Source organism: Cnephaeus nilssonii (assembly GCF_951640355.1).
Source record: "Cnephaeus nilssonii genome assembly, chromosome: 13".
In the NCBI taxonomy this organism is placed as follows: Eukaryota; Metazoa; Chordata; class Mammalia; order Chiroptera; family Vespertilionidae; genus Cnephaeus; species Cnephaeus nilssonii.
In genome coordinates, this window is record NC_137084.1 from 3,365,865 (window position 1) to 3,386,052 (window position 20,188).

Below are 20,188 nucleotides of genomic sequence, written 5' to 3' on the forward strand. Positions count from 1 at the left end.
CTTTCCACAGGCCAGGCTGAGGAACCCCACCTGCCAGAGGGACCCCACTCGAGCCACGGCACCACCTCAGGTTCGGCCAGTCAGGGAGGGACCATGGAGGTTGGCTCCAGGGTGTGTCTGGCCCATCTCGCCCAGTCCAGCCCCGCCAGCCACCTTCTAATTAATTCCCTTTCAATGTGCATGAATTCGTGCACCGGATCACTAGCATTCTAAAACTGTATTTGTGGACACTAAAGTGTGAATTTCATATAATTGTCATGTATTGGGCTCCAAGGCTCTGAGGCTCTGCTCCAAAGCTAGACTGGGCTCATAGGCTAAGCTTACACACCAGGCTAGGCTCAGAGGCTAAGCTTATACACCAGGCTAGGCTCAGAGGCTAAGCTTACACACCAGGCTAGGCTCAGAGGCTAAGCTTACACACCAGGCTAGGCTCACAGGCTAAGCTTACACACCAGGCTAGGCTCACAGGCTAAGCTTACACACCAGGCTAGGCTCACAGGCTAAGCTTACACACCAGGCTAGGCTCACAGGCTAAGCTTACACACCAGGCTAGGCTCACAGGCTAAGCTTACACACCAGGCTAGGCTCACAGGCTAAGCTTACACACCAGGCTAGGCTCAGAGGCTAGGCCCTGCCCCTTGCCCGTGGGCTCTGCTCCCAGGTGTTTTAGCCCCGCCCGGCCTTCAGTGGGAAGGGAAACTACACTTGCAGTTGGCTTTAGGCAGAAGTCCCTGCCCGACCCCTGATCGGTCCTTTCTCTCAAAGGATGACTCCAAATCCTTGCAGTTTGTTGGTTCAAAAGGCAAGGTCCTGATTAGCGAGGGGGAGCCACGCTGCTTGGTAGAGCTCCATGCGCCATGGGGCGGGGAAGGACCGCTTGGTAAGGGCCGGCCCAGGGCGCACGGTGCAGACAGTCCAGGGCAGAGGCAGGCAGCTCCGGGGCTTCTCCCGCAAGAGCCGTTCCCCTGAGCGGCCCGGGCAGAAATGGCTGCTACGCTTTTTTTTTTTTTTTAGCCCAGTTAGCCACCAGAAGCCCTTCTTAGTAGGTGTCTTCGTTCTCGATGTCCACAGTTAAATTACAAAACCTTCCCACCCGGCCCCACTCTGGGGCAGCGGCTGGCTGACACAGACCATCTTTTCCCGCATCTCGCCAGCAGCGCCACCCCCGCCCAGCCTTGAGGGAGGAGGCGGTGCGGCACCCCCGGGAAGCTCGCCTGGTGCGGGGCCAGCGTCGCCCCGTCTGGGGGCCAGAGCCCTGGGGGCGGGCGGAGCGGGGACGCCGCGGACCGGGAGGGGGGCGCCGGCGCCGCGCCCCGCGGAGCGTTAGGCCAGCCCGCGCGCGCCCCCTCGTGGCCCCGGCGCCCTTGCAGGCGGGGCAGTTGCGAGCCCAGCGGTTTCCAGACCCGCCGGGCGGAGGGTCTGGGCCTTGCAGGTTCCGAGTCCTGCGGGGCGGCCCGGCCCATCCCGGAGCCCGGCGTCCGCCTCCCGCGGCGCCTCGGTGAGTCCACGCCCCGGCCCCAGCGGCGGCCCCCGGCCCGGGCAGCACCCTTCCCGGGGCCCGTGGTTCGAGGCGGGAGGGCGCCGGTGAAGCGGCACCGCTGGGTGGCCAGCCTCAGGGGTGCCCGGGGGACGGCTGGCGGGGAACCGCGGGGCCCCAGCAGCGTGGGGGGCCCCGCAGTCCATGCCCGTGACACTCAGACCCGGGGGCGCTCTAGGCTCTTCCTGCGAAGCTCAGACCCCCGCCTCTTCCCCCCACCCCCGCCCCGGTTTCCAGAAGGGGCCCGAGCTGAACCCCGCCTTCCTCCCGGAGCAGAAACCCGACCGGGTCCCCAACGGAATCCCCGAGCGGACGGCGCCCGTGCGGGCTTCCCGGGCCCCGTAGATGACCTTCTCGTCCCGCTGACCCCGAGCGTCCGTCCGTCCGTCCGTCCGTCGACATGAACCCCGTGGTCGTGGTCCACGGGGGCGGGGCCAGCCACATCGCCAAGGACCGCAAGGAGATGGTGCGCCAGGGCGTGCTCCGCGCCGCCACCGCGGGCTACAGCGTCCTGAAGGCGGGCGGCAGCGCGGTGGACGCGGTGGAGAGCGCGGTGGCCGTGCTGGAGGACGACCCCGAGTTCAACGCAGGTGCGTGCGCCGCGGCCAGCCCGCCCCGCGGCCCCGGAGTCACCCCGACCTTTCCAAACGAACCCGCTTTGTGGTGGGATTCAATACGCGTAAGAGATTGCATTTTTCTCTTGTTACCTGTTGACCAAGTTGCTTTAAACTTTTTGAAACTTTTCCTCCCTTTTTTCCCCTTTCACCTCTTCACATCAGTAGGAGGTGTTTTTATTACTTCTTTTTGTGGGGGCGTTGGGGGTAGACTACATACCATAAACTGTGTCCATTTTATTCTTTTCATTTAAAATATATTTTATTGATTTTTTACAGAGAGGAAGGGCGAGGGATAGAGTTAGAAACATCGACCAGCTGCCTCCTGCACACCTCCCACTGGGGATGTGCCCACAACCAAAGTACATGCCCTTGACCGGAATCGAACCCGGGACCCTTCAGTCCGCAGGCGACGCTCTATCCACTGAGCCAAACCGGTCAGGGCAACTGTGTCCATTTTAAGTTGTGAAAAATGCGTAATATACCCGTGTAACCACACCACAAGCAAGATTTTTTTTTTTAGTTTTGAGAGGACGTTTATTAAAGTCGGGGATAGTGACACGGGAAGGGCCTCGGGTAGAAGCAGCAGCAGGAGAGAGACCGGGCTGCTTTGAGAAGTCAGATGAAAAGGGACCTTGGCGGCAGGTTGGGGGGGCGGGGGGGGCGGGGTTAGCGCTGGTGGAGCGGCCACTGGCCATTGTGCGGCTGGTGCAAGGCTGGCGGGGTCTCCTAGAGTTGAGGGGATGCAGGCCTGTGGGGGGAGGAGAGGGGCGGGAAAGGCTCGGGCATGCTGCTGGGAAGGGGAGCGCACCCACAATCAAGGTTTAAAACCTTTCCATCACCCCCAAAAGTCGCTTCTTCGCAGTTAATCTCCCCGACTCATCCCCAGCACCAAGCACCCACTCATCTCCTGTCACTGTGGACGAGTTTGCGTTCTCTGGGATGTCCTGTAAATGCAGTCTTTGTGTTTGCCGCTTTCACTCAGCTGATCCCAGGGATAACAAGCATCACTCTGAGTGCCTGCTGCTCCTGACAGTGGTCTACGAAATTTGCATGATTGACTCATTTAATCCGCACTCTAGGCTTAGGAGTGAGGTGTAATTATTATGCTCATTTATCAGATGAGAACACTAAGGTACAAAAGGGTTAAGTAGCCCAGCCGGTGGCGTGGCTCAGGGGTTGAGCGTTGACCTATGAACTAGGAGGTCACGATTCGATTCCCGGTCAGGGCACATGCCCGGGTTGCGTGCTCAATCCCTGGTGTTTGATGTGCAGGAGGCAGCCAATCAGTGATTCTCTCTCATCATTTAGATTTTGTTAGATTTGCATACCTCGTTATTTCGTGTATTTTGGTGGTGGGGTAAACACGACATGCTTTTTAAAATTTCAGTTACCCCCCTCACCGGTTTGGCTCAGTGGATAGAGCATTGGCCTGCGGACTGAAGGGTCCCAGGTTCGATTCCGGTCAAGGGCATGTACCTTGGTTGCGGCCACATCCCCAGTAGGGAGTGTGCAGGAGGCAGCTGATCGATGTTTCTAACTCTCTATCCCTCTCCCTTCCTCTCTGTAAAAAAAAAAAATCAATAAAATATATTTTAAAAATACAATTTCAGTTCCCGATGGTTCGTTGCTGGGTTATGAAAACAGCTGATTTTTTTTTTTCACATGCTTGTGTGCTATATGAGCTCATTTGCATGCATCTTCTCGTCAGGGTGTCAGTTCAGGTCTTTGACTCGTGTTTCAGTCCGGTTGCTTTGTCTTGTGGAGCTGTGAGAGTCCTCTGTCTGTCTGCACGCAGGGCTGTACCACGTGTCTTCCATAAACACTGCCTCTCCGTCTCGGCTTGGCCTCGCCTTCTCCTCCCTGGGTCTCGGGCAGAACCGTTTGTTTGATGTGGTCCGGTCCATCCCTCTGGAGCTGGACCTAAGGAGCCAAGCCCAGGGTTTATCTCTGTTTTCTCCCGAGCTGTCTCCGAGGAGTTGTATGGTTTTGCGTTTTACACTTACGCCTGTGGTCCATTCTGAGTTCATCCCTGGGAAGGGCGTTAAGAGTGTCTGGGTTTTGTTTGTTTTGCATGTGGACGTCCAGCGGTTCCCTCGCCGTTTGTTGAAAAGGCTTCACTTTGCCCCAGGCGGTTGCCTTTGTGCCTAAGATGCTGCACCTCGTTCCTCGTGTACGGGTTTGCCCACCCCACCGAGCAGTCCTCAGGCACCAGCGAGGTGTCCAACAATTCAGCTCAATCCTGACCCATCTACACCCCTGATCTGGTGTTCATCCCATCCAGTATGTTCTAGTTCAGACTTCTTTTTTCTTCATCTCCAGAAGTTCTAGTTGAGCCTTTTTCATAGTTTCCTCCACGTTCTGGTCCGTGAGGAATGCAGTGATAACAGCTGTTTTAACATCCTTGTCTACTAATTCTATCTTTTGGGTCATTCCTAGATCTGTTACCATGGGCTGATTTTTTTTTTTCATTATTATGGGTCCTATTTCCCTGTTTCTTTGTGTGCCTGGTAATTTCCTACTGGCTACCAAACACCAAATTTTACCTTGTTAGGGCTGGATACCTTTATAATCCTTTAAATATTCTTGAGCTTTGTTCTTATTCCATTTTTACAGATAAGGAAACTATCACAAAGAGGTTAAGGATAGCTAGACTGCCCTGGCTGGCTTGGCTCAGTGGATAGGGTGTCAGCCTGCGGACTGAAGGGACCCAGATTCGATTCCGGTCAAGGGCATACTAGCATGCTTGGGTTGCGGGCTCCATCCCCCGTAGGGGGTGTGCAGGAGGCAGCCGATCAATGATTCTCTCTCATCATTGATGTTTCTCTCTCTCTCTCCCTCTCCCTCTCTCTCTGAAATCAATAAAAATATTTTTTAAAAAGGAGTAGCTAGACTTACAGGCATTCTGTAGGCAGAGAAAGCTGGCGGAAGTACTAGCGGTAAAGGGCACAGCATTGCCAAGGGCAGGGCAAGGACGGTGCAGGGAAACCTAACATCGCAGAGCACGTCGCCAGGGAGAGGAGGTGGAGCTGGGAAAGGGAGTCCGGAGGGCTCCGTGGTGATGCTTGGCAGGCCATGGGGTGCCCCGTCAGGTTCTTGTCTTAAGAAATGTCCCTTTGGCGACGGGGCGGAGGGTGAGTTAAAGTGGGCGGCTTAGCGGAGACCCGGAAGCCAGTCCTAAATTCTGGATTCTCGCTTTCGCCTTCCTTGTGGGTTTAGGTTGTGGATCCGTCTTGAATGTAAACGGGGACGTGGAAATGGATGCCAGTATCATGAACGGAAAAGACCTGTCTTCGGGCGCCGTGTCCGCCGTCCGATGTATCGCGAACCCCATCAAGCTGGCGCGGCTTGTGATGGAGAAGGTACTCGTGGCCACAGAAGCACCCTTCCCCTCGGGGCCGCCGCTGCCGCGCCTTAGTGCCTGGGGGGCCTGCCCGCAGGGGGGTACTTGAGGTCACTCTAGGTCACTCTCCCAACACGCACAAAAGAACGGGAGGAACGTGACGTTCCTCCCCGCAGCCAGGACGCCGACTCGGTGGACAATGGCACTCGGCCAGTGATCACTTCGCTTCCGTGTTATCTTCCCGTGTCCAGCCTTCTCACAACACATAGAACATAGCACATGCAAACTGAGCAGACCAGCTGTTTACTAGTATGTATTAAATAAACATGGATTATGTTCTCTAAGTGTAAGATCAAATATAGCCCTGGCCGGGTGGCTGGTTGTTTGGAGCATCATCCATACACCAAAATGTCAGGGTTCAATTCCCAGTCAGGCACAGACCTAGGTTGCAGGTTCAATCCCCGGTCGGGATGCATACGGGAGGCATCTGATTGATGTTTCTCTCTCACATCGATGTCTCTCTCTGTCTCTCTCTGTCTCTCTCTCTCTCTCTCTCTCTCTCCCCCTCCCTCTCATTCCCTCTCTTTTCTTCTCTCTCTAAAATGTTTAAATATATAAGTAAGGAGTTAAAAAAAAAAAAAAGATCATATGTAAGTCACATTTCTAGCAGTATGCCATCATTTTGGTTTTTGTGGGGTTGTGTTTGTGTGTTTTTTTAATAGAAAACTCAGAGCCAGCCTCTTTTCAACATTCAGAAAAGTAAGCCACTGAGACGTGCATTTGTGAGGTTTTGTGCCCGGAGAGGAGTCATTGCCTTCACACAGCAGGAACAGTTAAAAAGGTCTCAACTTGTTCAGAAACTCACCGTGTTTCCTCTGGTCCAGACGCCTCACTGCTTCCTGACGGACCGGGGTGCCGCAGAGTTTGCCGCCGCCATGGGGATCCGAGCGGTTCCTCGGGAGCAGCTGGTCACAGAGAGGAACAGGAAACGCCTCGAGAAAGAGAAGCGCGGGAAAGACGCTCAGAAACCGGAACCCCAAAAGTAAGCGCCCCCTGTGGCCGCGGTGGGGGTTGCTCAGGTGTGAACGCCGGGCGGCTGTTGGGTTACTGACAGTTCTTAAAGAAGTCCAGTAGCGCTCGGCAGTTTCACTCTTTGAACAAAGTATTGCCCACTAAGTAACGGGAAAACTGCTCCTTTGCTTTTTAATAATAAACTTCACCTCACCTATTACTGCTGCTAGAGGCCCAGTGCACGAAATGCGTGCACTGGCAGGGTCCCTAGTGGCTGCCGGCTGCCGGCCGGGTACTCTCTCCCTTCCCCGGGCCACCTGCCAGCGCCAGGGCCTCCCTCCCTTCCCCAGGCCAGCCCACCCCCTGGTTAAACTCCCGGAAGACCTCCGGTTGAAGGGATAATTTGCATACTGTGCTTTTATTATATAGGAGGAGAACTCACTCACACTAGGCTAGTAGAGCTCCCTCCCAACATGATTTAATACAAGAGTGCCTGTGTTACTGTGTGAACTCATCAATGCTTCTTTTTCTTTCTTTTTTAAATATATTTTTATTTTATTACTAGAAGCCCAGTGCACGAAATTCATGCATGGGGGCAGGTGTGTGTGTGTGTGTGTGTGTACTTCAGCCCGGCCTGCACCCTCTCCAATCTAGGACCCCTCAGGGATCGGGCCTAAACCAGCAGTTGGACATCCCTCTCACAATCTGGGACTGCTGGCTGGCTCCTAACCACTCACCTGCCTGCCTGCCTGATTGCCCCTAACTGCCTCTGCCTGCCTGCCTGATCTCACCACTAACTGCTCCCCGGCACCGGACTGATCTCACCCCTAACTGCTTGCTCCCCCACCAGCCTGATCACACCCCTAACTGCTTGCTCCCCCACCAGCCTGATCGCTGCTAACAGCCCCAGCCTCGGCCCCTGCCACCATGGCTTTGTTCGGAAGGAAGTCAGACATCCGGAAGACATCTGGTCAATCCGGTCTAATTAGCATATTACTCTTTTATTAGTATAGATTATTTTTTAAAATATATTTTTATTAATTTCAGAGAGGAAGGGAAAGGGAAAGAGAGATAGAAACATTAATGATGAGAGAGAATCATTGATTGGCTGCCTCCTGCACATCCCCTACTGGGGATCAAGCTGGCAACCCAGGCATGTGCCCTTGACCGGAATCGAACCTGGGACCCTTCAGTCCTCAGGCCGACGCTCTATCCATTGAGCAACACCGGCTAGGACTCACTGATGCTTCTTGACCAGCTTGCTATCTTATAGACTGAACACATTCCCTGTCATCTCGTGTCCCCTCTGAACTTCCTTAAGCCCTTGTATGGTGCAGAGAAATCAGCACAACACTCAGAAGTTCGAATTAGTCATACGTCCTGAACTAGTTTTCTGTTACGGGGTTCAGAATCCCAAATAAAAGCCCCCTTATTTGAAACGAAATGTGAAGAATAAAATGTGGACACGGCCTGGGGGTTTACAATGGAACGTAGTGAATGACGCTGCCTGGTTTCAGAGGCGGCCGTGTACCCAGAGGTGTCCTCAGGGCCACCTAGGCCCTAGGGAGCTTTTGCAAAAGAATCATGGCCGGGCCTTCGACGGCGGCCAGGCGGCGCACAGGAAGACGTCCCCACGTTGCGAACGTGTTTCACAAGGACGGCCTCACGTCGGGGGCTGCTGATAACCTCCAGAGTGCGCCGTGCTGTGGACAGGCCGGAGTGCCAGGAGTGGGGGTGCTCTGTCCGTGGTTCACGTGCCTTTTCGCAGATGCCGCCACGTTGTTTCCTAAAAGTCTGGAACAACACCCCTCTCCGCCCGCCAGTCTTGCACGAGGGGCTTCTGCCCTTCGGGGGACCCTCAGATCACAAAACCACAAAGCAGTTGGTGTGTTCCAGGTACCCGGGCACCTGTCACTCAGCCGCGGCACCGCGTGACCCGTAGCCCTCGGCGTCCACGCTCCTGACTCACACCATTCAGCCCCCAGGGAGGCGCCTCCGTCCGCCCCTCGCTCTGTGCCCTCTAAGCAGAGGCCGCCTGAGTCTGCAGGGCCTGGTGGACGGTGCCTCTGCCGGCCTCGGCGGGCCACTCGGCGTGGGGAAGAGCGAGCAGCAGCATCAGGTAAGAGACAAGGGCAGGCCAATAGCTCGTCAAATCAATCCTCACAGAACCAAGTGTTGCTTCTCAGTCGTGCCACGTCTCCGTTCTCTTTGCTTAAATTTGTGGTTCCGGGGTGTTCGTGAGTTGGTACAGCAACTGTAAGACTTGTCACTCTTAAGTTTGTTATACAGGGTGTCCCCCCAAAAAATCTATACACACTTCAACAGCTGATAGCTCAATGTTGAAAATGAAATGTAGCCCTAACCGGTTTGGCTCAATGGATAGAGCGTCAGCCTGCAGACTGCAAAGTCCCAGGTTAGATTCCGGTCAAGGGCATGTACCTTGGTTGCAGGCACATCCCCAATAGGAGGTGTGCAGGAGGAAGCTGATCGATGTTTCTCTCTCATCGATGTTTCTAACTCTCTATCCCTCTCCCTTCCTCTCTGTAAAAAATCAATAAAATATATTTTTTTAAAAAGAAAATGAAATGTATTTTAATAAACTCTGCCTTTATAATTATTCCAAGTGTGTGCATACATTTTGGGGGGACACCCTGTATATGTAGGGCTAGATCAGCACTGTCCAATATGAGTGCCTTATTTTTAAAAAGTAAAAAGAAACAGGTGAAATTAATATTATATATTGAACCCATTACGTCTAAACACGTCATCAGTATAAGAAATTATTTGAGCCCGGGCCGGTTTGGCTCAGTGGATAGAGCGTCGGCCTGCGGACCGAAGGGTCCCGGGTTCGATTCTGGTCAAGGGCACATACGTCGGTTGGAGGCTCCTCCCCGGCCTGGGCCCTGGTCAGGGTGCGTGCAGGAGGCAACCAGTCGATGTGTCTCTCTCACACGGATGTTTCTCTCTGTCTTTTCCTCTCCCGCTCTCTCTAAAAAATCAATGGAAAAATATCCTCCAGTGAGGATTAAAAAAGAAAAGAAAAGAAATTATTTGAGATGTTTTATAGTCTTCTTTCATACGAAATCTTCAAAATCGGATGTGAACTTGACATTTGCAGCCCGTCTCCTGCGGACGCCCCGTCTCCTGTGCCGGGGGCCCCGTGTGGCCGGTGCCCGCTGGGCTGGGCCTGCAGGAAGCCGGCGCTTTTTGTTGGCAGCTGAACGCTCACTGACTGTCGGAAGCAGGAATGCTTTTATTCTTATAAAAGGTTTAAGCAATTGAGTTGAATTTTCAAAGGTATAACGTTAAAATTTCCAGCTTTTAAGCAATTTTGGTTTTAAGAGTCATTGTGATTCATGGTTTGACTGTAGTATCAATAGATAATTTTGCATCTTTTAGGAAAAAAACTAACTTTTTTAAACTGTGCCTAACATTTTTTCTGCTGCTTTGCTCTTTATTTTTGGTGAAACTATATTCTGATTCTGTGCATTCGATATCATTACATTTCGCTTTTCATCCCTAGATGGTTGGAAACGGGTGCGAGCCTCACGCTCTGGCCAGAAAAAGACTAGAGGCGCCCGAAGGGAAACCGGGAGGAAGAGGAGGGAGAGGCTGCACTTTTAGAGGCAAAACAGTGGAAGTAAGCCCCTCCTTCCCTTCCCGGCGGCGCCCACAGCAGCTACACGCGGCGCGGGAGTCTCTGTGCGGTGAAGAGCTCCTGACCGGTCCAGACAATGAACGTCACAGCCACACTGCTCCCTCCCGACCCACAGCCGGGCGGGTTCGCGTGAAGCGCCTGCAACCTCGGCTCCTTCGCCAGCGGACGCCTTAGCTGCCCATCGCACAGCATCCCGCTCACAACAGCGCGGAGCAGGTGCGGGGGGGCGGGGGGGGGGGAAGACCGCCTCCACAGCAGACCACTGACAACGCGGAAAGAAGAGTGGCCTGAAACATCCGTGTCATGTCCTTCAAAGAATGAGACCGGGTGCCCGATATTAGCCACGCCGAACGCTGCCTTCCGGGGACCGCAGCACCGTGTTACAGAAACAACGGAGACTTTCTAGGTTGACTAACCGTGATTTCACAATTTGATAAAATGCCAAACGTGTGATTAGGATAAATAATAAGGAAACTAACGATCACTACCTAGAATAGAGAATACAAACAGACTGAGCGAACGGGTAATACGTGAGAGATGAAATCACATGTAAACTTTTTAAAGTACTCCGTTCAACCAGAACGTTCCACGGTGAGAAGACATGTTGAACAACTAACCTTCTATGTATCATTACACTCCCCGGAGAAGAAAGGCAAGCTTAAATCAATGAGCATTTCAGTGGCTTTACACCTGCTTTTTAAAGGACGCGTTTTGAATAAAGAGAAGAATTGGGGGAAACTTTTTAACTTAGACTAAAATTAATGTTTAAAATGATCACCTAGCCCTAGCTGGTTTGGCTCAGTGGATAGAGCATCAGCCTACGGATTAAAGGGTCCCGGGTTTGATTCCAGTCAAGGGCACATGCCTGGGTTGTGGGCTTGATCCCCAGTAGGGGGCATGCAGGAGGCAGCCAATCAATGATTCTCTTTCGTCATTGATATTTCTAGCTCTCCCTTCCTCTCTGAAATCAATAAAAATATATTTAAAAAAATAAAATGATCACCTGGCCGCGTGGCTCAGTGGTTTAACATCGACCTATGAACCAGGAGGTCATGGTTCGATTCTTGGTCAGGGCTCTGGCCCCGGTTGCGGGCTTGATCCTCAGTAGGGGTCGTGCAGGAGGCAGCCGATCCATGATTCTCTCTCAACATTGATCTTTATATATCTCTCTCTCCCTCTCCCTTCCTCTCTGAAATCAATAAAAATATTTTTTAAATTAATTAATTAAATAAAATGGTGGAAGGCAAGCCTGTGATAAGGGAGCTAACGTGGTTGGTAAGCAAAAGGTATATAAGCATGAAGTGTGGCCAAGAATCCAGAAGTTCTCTGTGTGACAAGCAGACAGCGCACAGTTTGAATTTTTCTAGGAGACACGCCTCAGCTGGGCCGACGGTGATGCTGTGGGACAATCGGGTCTAGAACAAGGTTTCCGAGATCTGCCCAAAGTGGGACAGCTTGGTCAGACGCATGGCTGACTTTGCAACGAATCTCAGACACATGGTGGGAACACCAGCTAAAGGCTGCTGACGTCATTACATCCAATCTAGGTAAGAAGAGCTGACCCAAACCACAGGAGCTTCTCCAAGAACAAGTCACGGCCTTTAACGGAAAGTGAAATTTAATTCTGAATTTAAGACAGTTACTTAGCTAAACTGTTCATTTCTATTGCTGAGCTTAACAAAAGCCTTGAAAACATCCACGTTTGGTTATTTGCTTTTTTAAAGGATTGAAAGTATTCTTTTGAGTTTAGAGAAACAAACCCAAAAGTGCCTGTGAAATGTGCGAGAATAACAACCCAGCACAATGAAAGGAAGTTGGATAAGGAAGCAGAGACACGGGTCTGACTGGGCGCAGACTCTCGGACCCAGTCCCGGCACCCGTTTCCACGGAGGCTGCTTTGCTGTTCGCGCTCAGAGCGTCACACCGCGTGAGGAGAGAGTCATCCGGACAACGCGCTGCTGTTTTCAGTTTTCTCTGTCCACCAGCCCTTACATTTGGAAGAACTTAAGATGTTCTGCATGGGTCTAAGTGACAGTAAGTGGTTGAGATGCAGCTGATCCAATGAAAACGGTAATATCTTCTGTGAGGAGAGTTTATCATATGTAACCCCATAGTGCATGTGAGTGTGGTCATGTTAAAATCGGGATCCACCTCCAAATCTAGGTCATTCTGCTTTCAGAATTCTCTTGGCAATTCCAGTTGCTGCTGTGTCAGGGGAGCAAAGTTTCTCCAACTAAGAACTTGCCAAGATCCCTGACTGGTGTGGCTCAGTGGATAGAGCGTCGGCCTGCGGACTGAAGGGTCCCAGGTTCGATTCTGGTCAAGGGCATGTACCTTGGTTGTGGGCACATCCCCAGTGCGGGGGGTGCAGGAGGCAGCTGATCGATGTTTCTCTCTCATCAATGTTTCTAACTCTCTATCCCTCTCCCTTCCTCTCTGTAAAAAGATCAATAAAATATATATTTTTTTAAAAGAACGTGCTAAGAAGTCTATGGACTCGAAAGGCTGCCTCGTTCGGCGCTTCCCCTGTGGGGTGGGTGTCGGGTGGAAATGCTGACGATGAGAACATCATCAGGGCTCTCTAATACGAGGCGAGGAAAATTAATGCTACGGAGTAAAGGCACAGTTGATGTATTTTGTGTGTGCGTCTTGTTTCACTCATCCAGGCGTCCCCAGCTGATGAGAGGATCCAGATGGGAACAATAGCAACTAAGTCATCATTGGTGGTTTGTCAGCGTTCAGTCATATGAATACCAGAGCGGGACAGTATATTTTGAGACACATTTATCACATGTTTATAACTATTAAACTAGAGGCCCAGTGCATGAAATTCATCCCTCAGCCCGGCCTGTGCCCTCTTGCAATCCGGGACCCCTTGGGGGATGTTGGGCCTAAACCGGCAGTTGGACATCCCTCTCGCAATCCGGGACGCTGCATGCACCAGTGACTGTACTTCTCATACAGGTGAAAGGCATCTTGCTGCTGTATGGGCAGCTACATTTCCCCCCATGATTATAAAAAGTAGTACGTAACATGATCCTTCTCAGGCAGTAGTAACGTTTTCCCCATCTTATGGGTGGGAAAACCGAAGCAGAGAGAAGTTAAGTAATTGGCTTTGTCACACAGTCATAAGTGTCAGAATCAGGGCTGACCACAAAATGTGCAAGCCAGAGTCCACGCATGTCATCACTGCATCACCCTGTTTTTTCAGTGTTAGAGTAACCTTGCCAGGTTTTAATTTTTAACTCTAAGAGACTGTTCCCAACTTATAGGGTAGGGTCCCTAGGCCTGGCCGGCGATCAGGGCCATCTGTGGGGCGATCAGCGGGCCCCCACTGGCACCCGCTTTGGCTGGCAGCCTGGCGCTGCCTGCTGGCCGGCCCCGCCCCCTGGTCGCCTCCCTCTCAGGGGGGCAAACGCTCCTGCATTGAGCACCTGCCCCCTGGTGGTCAGTGCGCGTCATAGCAACCAGTCGTCCGCCATCCGCATGTTAGGGTTTTATTATATAGGACAGTGTGGGCCTCCATTTGTATTTGTGCTCTTGCCTTGACCCCTTGCACATGTTAGGGATGGGCTGCCACCTGAAGTGACTGGGGGTACTTCTTATCTGACACAGGAAGAAGGACGTTGTCATTTTTTTAAATTTATCTTTATTGTTGAAAGTATTACAGATGTCCCCTTTGTGTGTGTGGGGGGGGGGGTTCCCATTGACCCCCTCCACCCCGTACCCGCCCCTCCCAGGCCTTCACCACTCTGTTGTCTGTGTCCGTGGGGTATGCACATGTGCACGTAAGTTCCCTGGTGAAGCACCGCCTCCCGCCCCCTCACCCCACCTTCCCTCTGCACCCGTCCGTCTGTCCCCTGCTTCTGTGTCTGGTTCCGTCTTATTCGTCCGTTTATTTTGTTCGTTATGTTCCGCGTATGAGCGAGATCGTAGGACACTCCTCTTTCTCCGACTGGCTTATTTCGCTTAGCACGATGCGCTCCAGGTCCATCCCTGCTCTTGCAAGTGGTAGGAGCTCTTTCTTTTCTCCAGCCGCACAGAATTCCACCGCGTAGCTGTACCGCAGCTTTCTTACCCACCCCTCTGCCCACGGGCACTTGGGCTGTTTCCAGATCGTGTCGGCTGTAAATAGCGCTGCTGTGGACACAGGGGTGCCTGTGTTCTTCCTGATGGGAGTTTCAGGGATGTTCTTGGGATGTGTTCCCAGACGTGGCATCGCTGAGTCAAATGGCAGTTCCGTTTTCAGTTTTTGGAGGACACGCCCTGCTGTTCCCCACGGCGGCCGCACCAGCCCCACGCCCGCCCGCAGTGCGCGAGCGTTCCCCTTCTCTGCCCCCTCGCCGGCACCTGTTTGCGGCCGTTCCCTTGTGATAGGAACGGGGTTTTCCCTCCTCGCCCCTCGAGCGCCGGCCGTGTCTAGCCACGATGCAGACTCTGCATGTGATTCCCTGGCAGTTGCCTCAAGCCTGTGCCCACAATGGAACTTCGGATTCTCCCAACAAAACAGCAACACCGACCCCTAATCGTCTCCTGCATTTCTTTGTTTTTACTTTTAATTTAATTCCTATTTTATTTTAGCCCCTCCATTTGAACAAATGCTTCCTGCAGCCTTCCCATTACTGGATCCCAGAGCCTCAGCACTGCTCACGATTCCTCTCACACCTCGGCCCCGTCCCTCTCCAGCCTGCTTGTCACCCTCCCCCCCGAGACCCCCCAGCAAACCACCGTCTCCCCCACCTCCTCGCCGGCCGTGTCCTCCCGTCTCCCTCGGTCAGCCCGCAACAAGCAGAGTGACTGCTGCGCGAGGAGCCGGTAGACGCGCAGCCTCCGTGCACACACCACGCGTGTCCCTGGATGAGCGTGCCGAGGGGACACCGGTGGGATCGGCACTCAGAGCGAGAAAGCGAGCATCGCCCGGCCGGCGGGCTCCGGGGCTGAGCATCGACCCGGAAACCAGGAGGTCACTGCTTGATTCCCGGTCAGGGCACAGGCCCGGGTTGCGGGCTCGGTCCCCAGCAGGGGGCGTGCAGGAGGCGGCCCATCAGTGATTCTCTGTCATCATTGACGTTTCTCTCTCTCTCTCCCTCTCCCTTCCTCTCTGAAATTAATTTTAAAAATATTTTTTAAAAGAAAGAAAAGCACGCTCACCCTAAAAAAATAAAAATAAATGGAGCATTGCGTCACTTTCTTTTCTCACTAAGAAAAGCAGACATTGACTTCCGATCGCAGTTTAGGCTGTTCCGTCACCAGGAGGAAGACGAGGACGGTGAGCGACAGTGGTCGTGTGCTGTGCGAGTCCCTGCGTCACAGACACCCCAGCCTCAGGGCGAGCGCCGTGGGAGCGCGGCCTGGCCCTGAGGTTTCTCTCCGTGGGACGCGCCGTCTGTTCTTTACCTCCCGGGGCATCTGGGCCGCTTTCTCCGCTGTCACTGCAGACAGCGCCCTGATCCCCTGGTCCCCCGCGCGGCAGGCTCCCCCGCTGGGCAGGCCGCAGGTGCTGCGCGTGGGTTCCAGAGGCTCTTCGTTGTTTGTTATCCTCATCCGAGGATGTTTTTAGAGAGAGTGGACGGGAATGAGGAGAGAGAGAGAGAGAGAGAGAGGAACATCGATTGGTTGCCTCAGGGTTGGGGATCAAACCTGCAACCCAGGTGCGTGCCCTTGACCCAGAATCAAACCCGAGACCCCTCGGTGCGCTCAGGGGCCGACGCTCTATTCACTGAGCCACCCAGGCCAGGGCCCCGGAGGGGCTTCCCCCGCCCTGCAGGGGAGAGTGAGGGCCCCGGCCCCGCACAGCCTGGCCCACGCCCGACACCAAGGCCTTCACTGGAGCCGCGTGGGGGCGGGAGGGGGGGCGCCGATCCTGTCCACACCCCGGCCGATGCTGTGAGAGTCTCGGCTCACAGGCCCGCTCCGCGCGGCACTCAGTGGCGCCCTCCCGGTGGCCTGGGCGCAGGGTGGCCGATGCTGCCGTGTCCAAGCTGAGCGTGAGGGGCACCACGGAGCCAGGACGGCGGCCTCAGCCCTGGGTCGCCGGCTGGGCGGTCGCCGCCTGTCCTGTCCGAGCCTCCCGTCTGGCTGCGGCCCTCCCTGTGGCCTCCCACTCTCCCTGCTCCGCTCTCTCCCGCCACGGCGGCCTCCCCGAAATCCCGTGGGCTCAGCAGCCGTGTTCGGGTTTGGGGGGTCAGCGGGGCTGGCCCCCACTTCCTCCGGAGGCCCAGCACAGCCCAGCCCACCGCGCTCCCCCTCGCGCCCTGCCATCGCCTTAGTCTCCGACGGTTCAGTGCGACCGGAGCTTGGCGCCCGGTGGCCTCTGGCCGGCGCTCCAGGCCCTCCGTCCGGCTCTCAGAGTGCCTCACGCCTCCTGCTGCAGCATCTGGGGGGGCAGGTGGCGGCCGTGCCGTTCCCCGCTTTTCCTCCGGGAGATGCGGACGGAATGCTTGGGGGGATGCCCGCGTTTCAGCTTTTCAGCAAGCCCTGCGGGCGGCAGCACGGTGTGGCCAGGCCGCCTCGCGGCACCGGTGCGGGGTCCCACCCCATGGGGAAACTCCGGTGTCTGGGGGAGGGGGACCCGGGAATTCTGCATCGCCCTCCAGTTGGGGCTGCACGGCGACTTCCGCTTCCCCTGCCGCCTCCCGAGGCAGGAACTGGGGGTCAGGGTGCGTCCCGCCCGCGGCCCCTCCTCTCACGCTGCCACTTCCTTCCTCTGTTTCCTTTCTGCAGGAACTTGGGCACCGTGGGCGCTGTCGCCTTGGACTCCAAAGGAGACGTGGCCTATGCCACCTCGACGGGGGGCATCGTGAACAAAATGGTCGGCCGCGTCGGGGACACGCCCTGTATAGGTAGTTTCCTTCCCGCCACCGAGTTCACGTGCGCGGACGGCTCCCCGCCCCTCTCCTCTGGCAGCGGCGGCGGTTGGAGGGGTCGCTGGGGCGCTGCTTCCTACCCAGCAGGCGCTCTGTTCCCCTCAAGGGCATGACCTGAAAGTCGGGGCGCCATGGGGAGGGCGATGGCGATCAGGAAGCTGAAGGTGCCCCAAGCTACCCACCGTGCCTCTTCCTTCTCTCCAGCCCCCGTCTCCGATCCACAGGCTTAGTCCCAAACGGTTACACACGCCCCCCTCTGCCCAGGCTCCACCCTCTGCCCGGGCGCCTCCCTCTGCCCAGGCGCCCCCTTCTGCCCAGGCGCCCCCTTCTGCCCAGGCGCCCCCTCTGCCCAGGCGCCCCCCTCTGCCCAGGCGCCCCCTTCTGCCCAGGCGCCCCCCTCTGCCCGGGCGCCCCCCTCTGCCCAGGCGCGGGCGTGAGTTAGCGAGCAGAGCAAGCGGAGGGCTGACGGCAGTCATTAGATTTGAGTAGCACCAAAGCAATGTGCTGCTCGCCACAGAAACGTTGCAGATTAAAACGCGCCTCCTGAGGGCTGGCGCCGCCTCCCTCTCGTTCCCAGGAGGGGGTGCTGGGGAGGGGGTGCAGCCTGGGCGGGTTTGGGGCAAGGGAGGAGCTGTCCTGGTGTAGCTGCCCCAGGCCTCCCCTCTCCTCCCCTCCCCTCCCCTCCCCTCCCCCACCCAGACCCTCTGCATCCCCCTGACTTCAGGGCGGTCACATGTGCTTGCTGACCGGTCCGCCTTTGCATCCCAAGGTCATGGCTACCCCTCCGACCTTGTCTACACTTTGGGACTTAACGCCGATGTAGCATTAGACGTGGGCTGTGTGTGTGAGCGCCCTCACTCTTGCTCAGGTAGAACCCATCTTTTCCTCGGAGCAGGATGCGGGGGCTACGCGGACAATGACGTCGGGGCCATTTCAACCACGGGGCACGGGGAGAGCATCCTGAAGGTGAACCTGGCCAGGCTCACTCTCTTCCACGTGGAGCAAGGTACGCGGAGCGAGGCCGCGCTGTCGGAGACGGGTGAACAGAAGCTGTTTGTGAAGAGAGGGGGGCGGATCTCACCCCTTTCTCCTTTGGGGCACTAGCTGCTTTCAGCTTGTTGGCAGTACTGTCTGCCGCCTGCAGGGGGCAGCGGCGGCTCGAGGCCTGGGTGGGAGAGGGAGGAGGGCCTTGCGTGGGGGCGGGCCCTCTTGGGGGCACTCAAATAGACACCGTCTACCAAGGCTCGGGTTTTCACACTGCTGATGGTTCTTCCATCAGATCCCTTCGACAGGAACTGACTCGGTTTCCCACCCTGCCCCTGCTTTCAGGAAAGACCTTGGAGGAGGCTGCCGAGGTGTCACTGGGCTACATGAAGTCAAAGCTCAAGGGACTAGGGGGTGTCATCTTGGTCAACAAAGCGGGAGACTGGGCGGTCAAGTGGACCTCGGAGTCCATGCCCTGGGCGGCCGCGCAGGCCGGCAAGCTGCACTTTGGCATTGACCTCAACACGACCAGTATCACCGACATGCTCTGAGCCCGCTCCCCTCCCCCCCAGCCCCGCCCGCCCGCCCCCCAAGACTGTATTCCAGGTGCCAGCCTGCAGGTAAAGTACAGTTTCCTGGCGTGGAGACTTAGCTTAAGCAATTAGAGCTAAAAAATGGAAAAACTCTGCCGTCTGTCCCTCGTTTGTTGCCTGGATCAGTGAGTATGTGGATGTCTGGTGAGGGGCGGGTTCCGGAGGGATGAGAGAGACGCCCACAGTGGCACCCACGTAAGACGAGCGAAGGCGCCAGCCCCCCCGCCCGTCTCTGGAACAGTCGCGGGGTCTCGGGTGAGGAAGAAGAAACCCGTGAGCCTAGCCCGACAGACACTGCCCTTGGCATTGGGGGACCCGCCTCGGGTGTGCACGTTCTGAGGGGCCGGGCCGTGAGGGGCGAGGTGGGAAGGAGCCCGAGGAGGCGCCGAGAGCCCGGCAGGAGCAGCAGGGCCCGTGGGCCACGTCCAGTGGGGCCGCCAAAGGTCGCAGCCACCACTGGGCTCAGGACAGCACGGGGCGCAGACACCCCGGGGCGCAGACACCCCGGGGCGCAGACACCCCGGGTGACAGACACCCCGGGGGACACTGATTCTTCTAAGTTCGGGTCTCCCCTGACTCACTGACACAGAGGTTTCCAGATACGGTCCCAGGACCCGCGGTAGCCCCTACGCCCTCGTCTGGGGGTGAAGGTGATCACGGGCCAGTCTGAGAGCTCCCTGGGGTCACACAGGAGCCTGCGCCCGGGTCTCGCCGCTCAGCCGCCCGCGCCGCTCAGAGCAGCCTCCGCTGCCGCGCCCTGCGGGTCCTCGCGGGGAGTCCTGGGGCACAAAACTTCCCATTGCTCGCGATTCCAGGGCCTCGATAAAATGTGTTTTGGAAGAACAACAGGGTGGCTAGGAGCCCTGTGGACAAAGGCCGGGGCGCAGGAGCTCCTGGTCTGCCGTGCGGACGGGCGTGCGGTGACAGGCCTGCCAGGTGCGGGGCGTGTGGGCAGCACCGCCCGCCCCGCCTCGCGGAGCCCACGGGAGAGGTGGGCAGAAGAGCTGAGCCTTTCTGAGCGGGTTCAGGAAGGAAGGAAACACGTGCCAGTGTCAGCAGGGCCTACGGCCCCGCCCGCCGGCCGCCGGCCAGGGCTCACCTTCCCCCCCCCCCCCCCCCCCACAGCCACACAGTTTTGGCTCCTGACCTCTGACCCTGCTCGGGACTAACGAGGAAGAGGTCGCCCTTGAAGGCAGAACCGAGTTTAACTCTGCTGGTGACCCTGGGCAGGTTAACTTCCTCTGTAAACACAGGTCACTCTGGAGAGCAAAGGAAATTAAAGAATTGCTCAGTGGCCCTGGCCGGTGTGGCTCAGTCGGTTGAGCATCACCCCAGGCACCGAAAGGTCACGGGTTCAATTCCCAGTCAGGGCACATGCCCAGGTTGCAGGTTCAACAAGAGGCAACTGATTGATGTATCTCTCTCACATCGATGTTTCTCTCTCTCTCTCCCTCTCCCTCCCCCCTCCTCTCCTTCTAAAATCAATAAAAACAATTTAAAAAAGAATTGCAGTGTTTACCTTAAGTGTCCTTTGGACCAATGTCGGAGCTGGCCAGGCCCAGGAGGGAGTCTGTGTTGATGT

The 20,188-nt window shown here is 55.9% G+C and overlaps 1 protein-coding gene across 1 annotated transcript; it reads left to right on the forward strand.

Moving 5' to 3' along the window:
- The first annotated feature begins 1,932 nt into the window (after positions 1–1,932).
- ASRGL1 (asparaginase and isoaspartyl peptidase 1) lies at positions 1,933–19,507 on the forward strand. Its single transcript, XM_079787503.1, has 6 exons — positions 1,933–2,127; positions 5,371–5,513; positions 6,379–6,536; positions 16,887–17,005; positions 17,925–18,035; positions 18,359–19,507. The coding sequence occupies exons 1-6, from the start codon at positions 1,938–1,940 to the stop codon at positions 18,562–18,564; spliced, it is 927 nt and encodes a 308-aa protein (XP_079643629.1). The 5' UTR covers positions 1,933–1,937; the 3' UTR covers positions 18,565–19,507.
- Positions 19,508–20,188: the final 681 nt, after the last annotated feature.

What these genes read in the sequence shown, in the direction of transcription:
- ASRGL1 (XM_079787503.1), top strand. Translation starts at nt 1,938, where the DNA reads ATGAACCCCGTGGTCGTGGTCCACGGGGGCGGGGCCAGCCACATCGCC. An exon ending in CGCGGCTTGTGATGGAGAAG is followed by an intron (nt 5,514 to 6,378) that starts GTACTCGTGGCC and finishes CCTCTGGTCCAG; the next exon opens with ACGCCTCACTGCTTCCTGAC. An exon ending in CGGGGACACGCCCTGTATAG is followed by an intron (nt 17,006 to 17,924) that starts GTAGTTTCCTTC and finishes TCCTCGGAGCAG; the next exon opens with GATGCGGGGGCTACGCGGAC.